This window comes from Jaculus jaculus, chromosome 4 (genome assembly GCF_020740685.1).
Source record: "Jaculus jaculus isolate mJacJac1 chromosome 4, mJacJac1.mat.Y.cur, whole genome shotgun sequence".
In the NCBI taxonomy this organism is placed as follows: Eukaryota; Metazoa; Chordata; class Mammalia; order Rodentia; family Dipodidae; genus Jaculus; species Jaculus jaculus.
This window is the reverse complement of record NC_059105.1, coordinates 170,610,430-170,623,399: the sequence shown is the minus strand read 5'-3', so window position 1 is coordinate 170,623,399 and position 12,970 is coordinate 170,610,430. Positions and strand designations below refer to the sequence as shown.

The following is a 12,970-nucleotide window of genomic DNA, read 5'->3' as shown; positions in this document are numbered from 1 at the left end:
TTTGCACAGTTCTCTCACTGCTGGAAACACTGCAGCTGAGTTGCTGACCCACGAGGAGAGCTGACCTAGGCTGATGTTCTCACATGACAACCCCCTCTATTCCTATCCAGAGGAAGAGTGATGTGGGGACACGTTAGAAGTTAGAGGTATTCTCACTACTTGCTATTCCCATGTCATGATGCATTTCCCAGAACTTATTTTTGGATTTTTCTGTTTGTTTTATATGAATGTCATCAAACATAAAAATCAACCAAAAACACAGCAGGTCATAGAATTTATGATTAAATCTCAACTGTACCATTAATGTCCATTCTCAAACTGGGATTACTTGGGGTAAAATGAACAATAACTTTTATTTTAGAACCAGATATACAGTTCTAATGCCATTGCATTGGCACTAATGCTTACAGGAAAATGTACCTATTTCCTTTTTCTTCATGTTCACCCTTTACCTTTTAAACCAAAAATTAAAAAGGAAATTGAAACACTATAAAAAATAACTTATCCTGTAAAATCTAAGTCCCCAAAGGTTTTTTTTTTTTTTTTTAATCAATATGCCCATTGCTGCTAGGAAAATATGGTTGGCCACAAACATCACTGACAATAGAAATATTATCAGAACTCATTCATTATCATGCTGATGAGCTACAATGTGAAGTCTATGAAAGCTACCAATATCAAATGCAACCAGTTTCAACTCGCATGGAACACTGACTGTAGTCACACGTGGTGTAGCCAGTGAAGTCTTCACCCAAGAGCAAAACCTGTTACAGTCACTCAAAGACGGGATTTCTTGTGCCATTCAACACTAAGCTGGTGGGCCCCTTCCTATGCAGAAGGGCCAGGGAGCACAAGAGAAGGGAAAAACTCATGACTCCCAGAATGACCATTCCTGATATCAGGGCACTGGTGAGGGTGTTGAGCTGGAAAGAAGGCACATTCAGAGAACCTGCAAGAAACAGCACATAGCTGAGCTGTAGAAGCCTCATAGCATATCTGTCTCACCATCTCCCCATTCGCACCTGCAGAACATCCCTCTCCATACTCACACATGACACTGGAGTCTGCTATATTCAATTTAACTGTAATGCAACTCAATACCTAAATGATGGTATGGACTAGAAGCCTGATATCTCATAGACAACCAAACCAAAAAGAAAAACTACAACAGATTATATATGAGTTCAAAAATCCTCACTGAACTGTTATTTCAAATATAGCAAACTTGGGCTGGAGAGATGGCTTAGCGGTTAAGCGCTTGCCTGTGAAGCCTAAGGACCCCAGTTCGAGGCTCGGTTCCTCAGGTCCCACGTTAGCCAGATGCACAAGGGGGCGCACGCGTCTGGAGTTCGTTTGCAGAGGCTGGAAGCCCTGGCGCGCCCATTCTCTCCCTGTCCTTCTCTCTGTCTTTCTCTCTGTGTCTGTCGCTCTCAAATAAATAAATAAATAAAATTTTTTAAAAAAATGTATAGCAAACTTGTGAAATTAGAGCTCATTATATTTAGTTGATCATGGTTTTGTAGCAGATCACCAAAACATTTGTAAACATAGCATATTTATTTGTTAATTATCTTACCAAGCTGTGAATTGTTGGTTGGAGTCTCATCTGAGGAAAGAAAACAGGAAGAGAGAAGTGACGATGTTTCTCCAAATATTTGCCTCTGTTTATTTTAATTCCACAATAGCTTTTGACTACATCTCCATTTACCCCTCCCCCAGGAAACACAGCAAAGGTATGGATTGAAAGCCTCCCTACACCCTGCTCTTTTCCTATTTCATCCACCACATGTTCCTGAAGCCAATATTCTGCCGCTGTCCTGAGTACACAAATATAATTGCAAAATATATTGTGTTGTATGCTTTCCTGACAATTTTGTTTCATCATTTTCTCTGCAGTCAGGTTAGTAAGGGCAGTAATTGTTAAAAGCTATTACAGTTTTTTTATGGGCCTGTAACTTGCCATTTGTTATTCTGTTACAGAGAAATATTCATTATTTAGTGTCACTCTATTTTAACCGTTGCCAATTTGCCTAACGTAATCTCCAAAAACATCATGTTAATTTCCAGAAAGATAAATTCACACTTAATGAGTAAATGAAAGGCAAACATGATTCCTGAGCCCAAGTTGTGGTTTTATTTGTAATTGTTAAGTAGAAGATTGAAGATGTTGATTTTTCACTTTTCCTTGGCAAACATAATAGATATAATGAACATATTCACTTAGACAGTTCCTGCCTATTTTGCAGTCATATAGTGGTTAACTGTTAGCCTTATACAACTAGTGAAATGTGCATGTATGTTTGTGACTATTATTTGAATCGTATAATACGCATGGTTGACTATTTCTGGACTACACACATCTTGTGCAGTTTCTGTATGTGTAATGCCGTGCTGTTCATAGAGCACTCTTTCATGCCATCACATCTAACCTTCATTGTAGCCCTAAGGTTTAGATATAACTGCTCCCTCCATTCTACAGATGAGAAGACTTCCATCTGTCATTGCCTGTATGGCAAAGCAAATACATGTGGAAAATCAATGCTTTGTTCAAAAGTCTGCTTTCTAAAATAATATAAACTTGCCAAATGCGAAAATACAATTTTAAGTTTATAAATTTGTGTGTGTGTGTGTCCTTGTGTAAATCCCAGCACACGTGTCACAGCACATATGTGGATGTCAAAGAACTACTTTTGTATCAGCCCTCACTTTTTTACCTAATTTGAAGTAGGGTTTCTATCCCTGGATTCTCATTCTGCTGTCCTCGGCTACAGTCTTCAGAAGCTTTCTGGGAAAATTTTTGGTTCCATTTTACTATCAGCATTAGCTTTCTGGAATTACTGAAGCCTGCAATGGCTTCCATCATTTTTTATTAGTTTGTGTTTAATTTCATTTATTTATTTGAGAGAGCAAGACAGGAAAAGAGGCCTACAGAGAGAGAGAGAGAGAGAAAGAAAGAAAGAGAGAGAAAGGGAGAGAATGGGCATGCCAGGGCCTCTAGCCACTGCTAATGAACTCCAGACACATGTGCCACCTTATGAAGCTGGCTTATGTGGGTCCTAGGAAATTGAACTGAGGTCCTTTGGCTTTTCAGACAAATGCCTTAACCACTAAGCTATCTCTCCAGCCCCTATCATGTTTTTGACATGAGGTTTAAAGACTGAACTTGGGCATTCCTGCTTGAGCAGAGTTCTTTATCCATTTAACTATATCCTCAGTCCATGAAAATTTTTTCTTGATTACGAAGATTAATCCCTCAAGCTATGAACTCCAATCTAAGTATTTGAAACAATTAGTGAAAACACTTGTTGAGATATTTTAAAATAGCTGATGCCAATTATTTTCAGACACATGAGTAGAACTTGACATTTCTGCTACCAGGTTCTATAGTATAATGTTCAAAATGAATATGATATACTCATAGAGTTCTTCAGGAAGATGTCATTCATTGAAATAAGGCACAAAAGATAAGTGGCTCTCATAGGAACATCCTAACCCCCTTTATCATGGAAATAAATGGAATGAATGGACTTTGACCAGCTCATCCAAAAGACATGTGTGTCCTTTCCTTAAGACAAACTACCTCATTGGAATTCCTTTGGAAAGTTTTTTTTTTTTTTTTTTTAGAAATTATATCTGGGCTGGAGAGATGGCTTAGCAGTTAAGCTCTTGCCTATGAAGCCTAAGGACCTAGGTTCAAGGCTCGATTCCCCAGGACCCAGATAGCAAGATGCACAAGGGGGCACCCTGTTATGCTCATTCTCTCTCTCTATCTGCCTCTTTCTCTCTCTCTCTCTCTCTGTTGCTCTCAAATAAATAAATAAAATTAAACAAAAATTTTAAAAAAAAATTATACCTAATTCCTTAAAGTGCAGAAAGTCACTTCCTACAAATTATCCCCAAAATGGAGAACTGTCGCTATTCCCTGCAGCTACTAAATACCAGAATATTCCTCCACTGCCTACACCACCACCAACAACTATGGAAGGAACAATACCCTAGATGTTGCCGTAAGGCCTGGGATTTATGCCACATCCCTTTGTGTAGAGGGACCAACTCTGTCATGTCAATAAGCACAGTGGATTTAGGCTCCAGGGCAGAGAAACTGATAATGAGGTAGCATTGGAGATAGCAGAAATCAAAACAGGTTCTACTTGAATACTGTTTGGAATTATAGTTGAAGGTAGGTACATGTAGAAATAACTTCTTTTCTGGCTGCCACACTTTCCAGAAATCTCTATCACCATACACTTCAGTGTTCCCTCAACTCCACTTGGCTTTTATGTGGAAATATATGCTAAGAGCATGAAACATTTTGGAACTAGAATAAGTTGGACTACTAAACTTGGTGAGCTCTTCAAAGAAGATACAGCTAGCTGTCAGAAGTTTTGTAGCAGAAAGGCAATAGTAGCAGTTTCACAGCTCTCTTAAGCCAGAAGTGCCACATAAATTGTTATGTACTTTCTGCTCATAGAAAAAGTTGTACTAAATGGAAAATGTACACATAACTCAATGCAAAGATATATACAAAATAAATATTTTCTTTTACCTGTAGCAAACTTTAAAAATCTTTATCAATGTAGTGTATTAACCCTATATTTTACACTTTAAAAAAACAACACAACTTTTTTCCACTGTCAGTGTTTGTTAATAGTCTACCCCTGTATTCCAAGACTCCCAAGGGCCAGGTCTGAGGCTCAGTTCCCAACTGAGTGCCTGACCCACGTAGGGAATACAAAAATATTAACTACGCAAACATCGTAACAGTAGCATGACTATGTAGTCTCAGGGTGGCCTTGAACTCATAGCGATCCTCCTACCTCTGCCTCCCAAGTGCTAGGATTAAAGGCATATGCCACCACACCTGGCTTGGGATTCTTTATAGCAATTTATGTTAGCAAAACAATTAGGTATTATTGTTTCCATTGTTATGCCACCATTACAACCTGTACTCATTTCCGACCTAAGAAGTTTTAACACACAATGGTATAGGAATTTTGAACATTTTGCATTTTTTAACGTGAAAATTTTTATAAATCAAAAAACAAAATTATTAACATTGTAGGTTACAAAAAATAGCCAGAGTAGATTTGATTTTGTTAAACAGCAAAATAAAACAGAATTTCTGAGGTATTACAACTTTCAGCCTAAACCAGACATCTGGGGGAAAGAAGTGAACTAGTTCAATGAATTAACCAGAACAGAACCTCCAGGCACAAGTTTCCTTGGATAGAGAAAACCAATACTGAAATTGGAATTGTTTATGCAAAATCTAGGACATAGGGAAATAAATTGTAGCTGAGCAAAGCAAAAACTATGGTGGGGCAAAGAAAAAAAGAAGAGCCCTGGTCATGTAGCTGAGCACAAAGCACCGGGCTGGCCTGTGGGCAGACACGGTTTGCGTTTTGAGTTCTATGGTCACGGCAAGTTGCTTGAACTACATGAATGTTATCACAGTGTTATCACAGCAGTATATAGAGCTGTAAGCTGGGAAGCTAGTATGATCATTAGCCATGAAAATATTTTTTTTTAATGAACTGAAGGCTCAAGGGGATGAACAAGGTTGCTGATGACCCCACAGGGCTCTTGCAGTGCAGAAAGCTGAGCGACTCTCAAACTGGCAAGGAGCTCCGAGCTCCTTACGGTATTGTATGATATGATATCCTCTGATATCACATTAGAGGTCCTGACTTGGTCTCTGAGGCTCCAGAATAGATATATTGAGCAGCTAGATATGAAACAGATGAGATCTACATGTTTTCAATAGCTACATTTGGAATATAGAATTTAATAACTATTCTAGAATTAGATTTCTACTTATAACATTTACTAGGATTTGAAAGATTTAGAATTTTTTTTTTAAAGTTTGCTTTTAAAACATTATCCTATACTAATAATATGTAAAATTTATACCATTTAGTTGTTTGGGGCCAGGTAAGAAAGAATCTACCCAAGATGGACAAATAAAATATCACTTTCAAAAGTCTTTTCTAATAACAAAGTGATTCTAGATACACTCCATAGATACAAAATAGTTTTAATTTCTGATCCCAAAGCATTCCTAATTATGACAATAAGAGCTAAATTTCCACCTCATGTAGATCTATGAGCCATTCTCATAACTAAATAGAAATAAGAGTTGGGTCATTCGCAAACCCCAAACCAGTGATTTGCAAACCTAAAACGTCCTAGCACAGACCCTTCCTGGCCCCCTTCCCATCTAATTCCTGGTTGGATTTGACCAGTGGATGTCGTTATCCAAGGCTGGCCAGGCACAGAAGCGTAAAGTCCTCATTGCTCCTATAAGATGAGTTTCTGTATAAAGCTACATTTTTCTAGGTTTGGGGAAGCCTTCCCTCATCCCAGTGCCCAGGAAACATGACTTTCTTTTATGAACTTACCCATCTTTTAAACAGTCCCATTTAATGTTGCTTTAAGTACTATTTGTTTCCTCCCTTGCTTGCCCTATCTAGAGCATCTGTCTGTGCCTTATGTGAATAGATGGGTGTAGCTATGTAACAAATATTTGTGTACATATATGTACGCACAAAACCATACAGACTCTACAGAAAGATACAGATTTAAGTCAGTGTGGAACTAAAGACATCCAAATTTGGCTGCTTAAAACACACAATAAAACCACTGAAAGTTAATCTGGAAAAACTTGGTTCTAAGTCTAGCTTTTGTTGTAAGGGGGGAAAGAAGCATTTCCAGAAGCGCACACGTGCGTACATGTGTAAAATCTGTGCTATTTTGGAAACACTGAAGTCTCCTTAGAGGCCAAGTAACCAAGTATTTTAGAATCCTCTGTTGCTACATGCAAAGGAAGGATCACTCCTACCACTCCGCGTGATGATGGGACCAGCAGAGAGGACCGCGTTTCCGGAAGTGCTCTGTGGGCTCCAAGTGGTCCGGCTCCCAGCATCTCTCCTTTTTCTGTTGCCACAAATCTGAGGTGTTAATGAAAACAAATGAAATTCCACACTAGCGCGAAATTGTTTCTTTATGGCCATTTGGAAAGCAGATTCTTTGGGAAGGGACAGCACATGTTTCGTTTTATTCATTTCCTTCTGTGCATTTATTTAATTACTTTGCATATAACTGGTACAATGTTTCTCATCCTGGCTCCGGCCACATTTCTTATTTCCTCCTCCTGTAATTATGCACTGCCTCATTAAGTTACATAGTTCGATGGCTCTCCTGAAAAAGAGCTGTGTTTATCAAACTCTGGTACTTTTATTTCTCTCAAGCCCTTAATAAATTCTTCATGAAAACGTTGGTCAGCACAGTGCATGGTATGTGTACTCTGCACTTACCTGCGTCTGATGCAGCAAATTAAGACAAGCGCAATCAATGAGTTGAAGAAATAGCTTCCTGCTTATGCATGGATTGGGTATAAATATAAACATATTAAAAAACTACTTCACATTTTAAAAATCGACTGCTTTTGTTCTCAGGTTAATATCCATGTAACCTTAGGGAACGTATCAGAATAGCATTTTAATTATTTTTATAATTCACAACTAATCAGATCTATATATTTTTTCTTTCACTTTTTGTCATTAGGACCTTGAGCCACTGCAAACAAACTCCAGACACATACACCACCTTTTGCATCTGGCTTTATGTGGGTATTAGGGAACTGAACCTGAGTCTTCTAGCTTTGTAGGCAAGCACCTTAACCACTAAGCCATCTCTCCAGCCCCAATCTATATTTTGGTGGTGACTGGCTACATGCAATTCATTCCATGCCTTCTAAAGCACAGGATTCCTGAGCTGTCAAGCACTGTTCTATCTCCTAGTACTAGTTTCTCCCTCTTCTCAGGCCACCCGTGATGTGTGTCTGTACCTCTGAGGCTTTTTTGGTTTCATCACTCACACTTTTTATTCCTATTCTATCTTCTTCATGATTCTCACAATACTGCTTCTAAGTATAACCCATATTCTTATTTTTTGCACTCCATTATTTTTGCTTTGCTTTTTTCCTGTTATTTTTTTAATCCTAAGTAGATAAACCAAATGAATCTAGAATCCATAGTAGCTTTCTCTCTGTATCCCCAGATTGGCACAAAGTAGCCATTAACAAATCTGTACTGGGTGAAAATGAACAAACAAATCCAACTTGACACTAACCTATGGCTTGCCACATGTAAATAAGCTCCTTGTATATGAAAGCCTCCCAGCCTAGAGTAAGTGTGCTTATTGAACATACTGGCATGAGGAAGGCGCAGTCATCCGCTCTGCAGAGCTTGGTGACGCAGTGCAGGAACACGGTAGACATTTTCTGATTCTTGTGCTTCACGAACCGGAACACTTCAAATGAAAACCGGCCCCGCTGGCTTCTGCCATTTTCAATGACAGTCGTTTGAGGATCTTTGTCACAGCTACATTTGAAGAAATGTGAAAATAGAACATCACTGGAGAAGCACTGACCTACTGGGACTTGTAGATTACTTGCAAGCATTATGGGGACAAGCCACCAAATTATAGTCAAACAGAGTCATGCAATGTTGCACATAACTAATGAAGTCATAACCAATCAGATAATTGTGACAAGAGGAGCCTGGATTATGAAATTTAAGCAGAACAGTTTCTGATTACAATATTACTATCAACTTTTAGGAAGACCCGTGTAACATGAAATAAGAATCATGAAAAGCCTCCCCTCACTGTATCACATCAACATGGAAACTTCACAAAAGTGGCTAGTCTTTTATTGTTGCATGCCCCAGAAGAAGAGAAAATAGAAACAGAAGAATTTATCCTTACTGTCTCTCCATTTTTTTTTTAACTTTAGCGTGTACTGTAGGAGTCTTTCCATATCAGCATTTAGGCAGCATCCTCATTCTTTGTAAACAACTACAGTGTTCCAGTGTGTATGTGTCGTAAAGTTTATTTAAACAGTTCCTCATTTCTGTGCACTTGCATTGATTTTTTAATTACTTGCTCTTTATAACCAAAAAAATAAGGAATATTCAGGAAATATATCATTGTGACATGTACAAAATATTATCTGCAAAACATATCTTGAAAATAATTCAATATATATTATCAAATTGCCCTCTATAAATGTTCCATTTTGGATTTCACCAGCAACTTATGAAAAATCTTTATGTCCTGACAGGTTCATCAGCAATGTGTATTGATTAAATCTTGGGTTGTTACCTGCTTGATGGCAAAGATAAAGTATCATCACATCACTTCAATGTATAGCTCTCATCACATGAAGGAGCTTGTCTATCTTCTCTTACACACTAGAGTCATTTGTTGGGCTGTCATCTAAATAGCTGCTGCATGCCCCTGCCTAAATTCTGCTGCAACATTTCTCTTTTTGATCCTACAAGTCCTTCATGTGTAAACAGGAATGATTCCTTATTTGCTACATAAATTTCAACTTGTCTTACTTTCTTGTTTATTTGTATTCCAAAATTTTAAAGAGTTTATTCAAAATTGTTTTCTACCACTTCTAAGATTGATTCTTTATTTCACTTAAACTATTATCTACTTAGAGTTTACCATGTTGTATTGACTATTGTAAGAATGGAAATACTTCTAACTATATGTACTATTAGAACAGGAGTGTGTGTATTTACACACACACACACGCACACACACACTGTGGTTGTTTGGATATAAGATGTCCCTATCTCCTCATGTGTTTGAATACTTAATTCCTAGCACACGGTGCTGTTCAGTGAGGTTATGGAGCTTTTGGGAAGTGTGCCTTGCTGGAGGAAGAACGTCACTGGAGGCGGGCCTCTGGGTGTTGCCTCCAGCCTGCTTGCCACACTCAGCTCACTCTTCTTGCTCTTATGTGAAAAGATGATGTCTGCTGTCTGCTCCTGCCATGCTTCCCTGCTATGATGAAACGTCCCCTCAAAACTGTAACCCAGAAATAAACCCTTCATACCATAAGCTGATTTGAGTCAGGTGGTTTGTCCCAGCAACAAGAAAGTGACTGCTACATAAACATTATCTCTGTATCTCATACTTTAATTTCTTTCATCTTTTAATTTGCATTTATCATTTTTATGTTTCACATGTTATGCTCAGCTTTATGATTGTGGCTTTACTCTTTTGAATATTTTCTAGTTGAATCTGCCTTTCTATATTTCTTCTATTTCAATCTCATTTTACATCCTCATTTCTTTACTGTTTGTTTTCCTAGTTTTGCTTTAGTGAGTTCTTTTCTAAATATATTTTATTGAATTTATTTGAGAGAGAGAAAGAGGGAAAGAGAGACAGAGAACGGGTGTTCCAGAGCCTCCAGCCACTGCAAACAAACCCTAGGTGCATGCACACCCTTGTGCATCTGGCTTATGTGGGTCCTGGAGACTAGAACCAAGAACCTTTGGCTTTGCAGGCAAACACCTTAACCACTAAGCCATCTGTCCATAAGTCTATCATAATTGAATTACTTTTCAATTATTTTTAAAGTTAGTGATGGATTATTTAATCACAAATGTTTTCTATTGTATGACTATATTTATTTCTGATGAATTTATCTTTAAAACTTTATTTCTGCAATTTTCACCATTTTTTCTTACAGTAATTTGCAGCACAGCAAGAAGTGTCTACCTTTGTTTAGCATTCATATCTGCAATATTTATATTCACTTAGATATGGTACCTGTAGGGGACTCCTAAAATGAAATGGAATGGTAATAACCTTCCTCAGGTTTTTCCCAAGTCAAATATCCCCTTCTGTTTTGCTATTATAAACTGTTCAGATGTGAATGATTCAGGTAGCTGAGTTTTCATTGCCTGTCTGAACTTTAAGACAATGAGAGGATTTATTCATCAGCCCCACGTTCCTCAGATTCATTTAATCCTCCTTGCAAGGATCGGAACCAGCATTCCCTGAGGAGTCCTTTGCCTTTACAAAGCAGTCTCTTTCTTGCCACTTCATGAAAGCTCTCACTATAGAGACTCTGGAAACTTTCCTGCTCAGCACGGTACTCCCCGGATATGGCAGCTGTTGCTTCTCAGCACAGTTCCTAATTTCTCCTACATAGAAAGGAGACGTCTGCGCATTCCTCAGAGTTGTTCCTGGTCTGCTACCAACCACATCTCTGTCTTGCCCTGTGGAATTTCCAGTAAAATAATTGAAAAAATTCAGAACTAAGCTGCCACTACAATCATTCCAGTCACCTGATGATCTCATTGCATATTATCAATTCATGATCATTATAGAGGTTTTGTAAAACAAAAATGCAACATGATACATAGTACTGACATATATTAATACTGGGAAACTTTGAGTGCTTTTCCTTAGAGTGTTTTCTTTTATATAAGTAAATCCCTTTAGATATGTATTTACGTATGATCTTTCTTAATCTTCATGTCTCAAGAGCCTTAAATTGTTAAAGTTTCAAAGCATAGAAGTTAGAAGTACCAATAAGACCAAAGGGAAAAAGGTAAAGTAGAATTACCTATTATTTCCATTTAATAAATATCCCTATGATTGTGGTACCTGTGTCAACTCTGAAGTTACTAGCTCTCTATCATTCATTTAGTCATTTTCTTATTTCTGAATAAATAGGATGTTCTGTTAGTTTACAACTTAAAAAAAATTGAACTAGATTATCATAAATAAAATTGTAAAATACACTTTTCAATTGGAAAAATTGAATCAAATATGAAGCCCTCTAAGGATTTTGACAAACTGACATGTTTTCCACATAATCTTACTTAGATTAACATTTCCAGCACAAGGATCTATAAGAAGTGTCAGTTTGACCATACCCACTAAACATCAGCCTAACCTTGATTAGCCAGTGAAACATTCTTTTGCCTTCCAATTTATACTACTCCTATTGTGCATCAACTGAAATGATTTGATCATGCTGTATTTTATAAGCATGTGAAAAGACATTGCTTAACTCTCACGTCTGTTCTGCTGTCAGACGAAAATGCTGACAGGGAACTGGCATGATTGAATTGTCTCATGATCAATGTCTCCTTTCCCCAAATTTAGATTGCATTCACTCTATCACTGTCTATTGGGGAATAAAGTTGAAGTTATTAGCTCTGATAAAAACAGAGTGGTAGGCTGTATGACACTTTCATATTAAATACTGATTAATGAACAAAAGCATCCTGAGCACACTGAGGTGTATAGCTACTAATAAGCAATACTCTCCAGTGGACTTTCTCTTATTGCACTTGCAAACCCTGACATGCTATATAAATAAATAAATACATGCACATATATATATATGGCCATGATATTTCCAAGACAATGAACATGAACAAGGTATCATTGGTGGGCTGAACAGTTACTTCTCTCATTCCACAGTAGCCTTAACAGCATTCTGTGTTAATAACTGTTCTCAAATGTACTCCCGCCTTCACAAGAACTAAAAGTATGAGATGTAAAAGCTTAAATTCAAAAGATCCAGCTTTGCCTTACAATTTGCTTATCTGGACTACATTGTCCTTCTCAGTTATCTAGAACTGGGTCTTTAGTATCAATGCAAGACGTAGACACCTACCTAAGGAAAAGATCGTACCGAATATCATCACTTGGGTTCCCTGAGGGGGTCGTATAGCAATAGTCCATTAGAACATTCCATCTGTAGAGAGAGGCAAACATAATCTAGTCTTAGAGTCCTCATGGGGATCTGGTTATGAGTCCAAAGGAAGTAAGTGCTGACAAACTTCTTATCCTATGGAATATAGTTTCATACTTGTTAATCACAAGCTTTTTGTTTGTTAAAACTTGCTTCTAAGATCAGCATGTTTAAAAATTACTCTCAATAAAGTTTCAAACCCATATTAAATGGAAATGGGATTCATGCCACACCCAAAATAGGAGATAACTCAAGGTAATGGTAAAGATCTAAGGAACAACACTTCAAAATGAGCTGCACAGACAAAGCGAAGCTTATCTGTCTCACTGTGAACACTGTCCTTTTGTTTTCAGAAGTTACTACTTCAAATACAAAGAAACATATTGTAATCCTAAACACAGC

The 12,970-nt window shown here is 37.6% G+C and overlaps 1 protein-coding gene across 1 annotated transcript in view; it reads right to left on the bottom strand.

Annotated features, from left to right (window-relative positions):
* Positions 1-773: 773 nt before the first annotated feature.
* The window catches only part of Zpld1 (zona pellucida like domain containing 1), a 40,933-nt gene continuing 28,736 nt past the window's right edge, over positions 774-12,970 (bottom strand). The window contains exons 6-10 of the mRNA XM_004670446.3: positions 12,491-12,571; positions 8,210-8,381; positions 6,839-6,947; positions 1,577-1,606; positions 774-949 (exon numbers count right to left, since the gene is read on the bottom strand). Coding sequence (XP_004670503.1) covers positions 774-949; positions 1,577-1,606; positions 6,839-6,947; positions 8,210-8,381; positions 12,491-12,571 — 568 coding nt within the window. The remainder of the gene's footprint in view (positions 950-1,576; positions 1,607-6,838; positions 6,948-8,209; positions 8,382-12,490; positions 12,572-12,970) is intronic.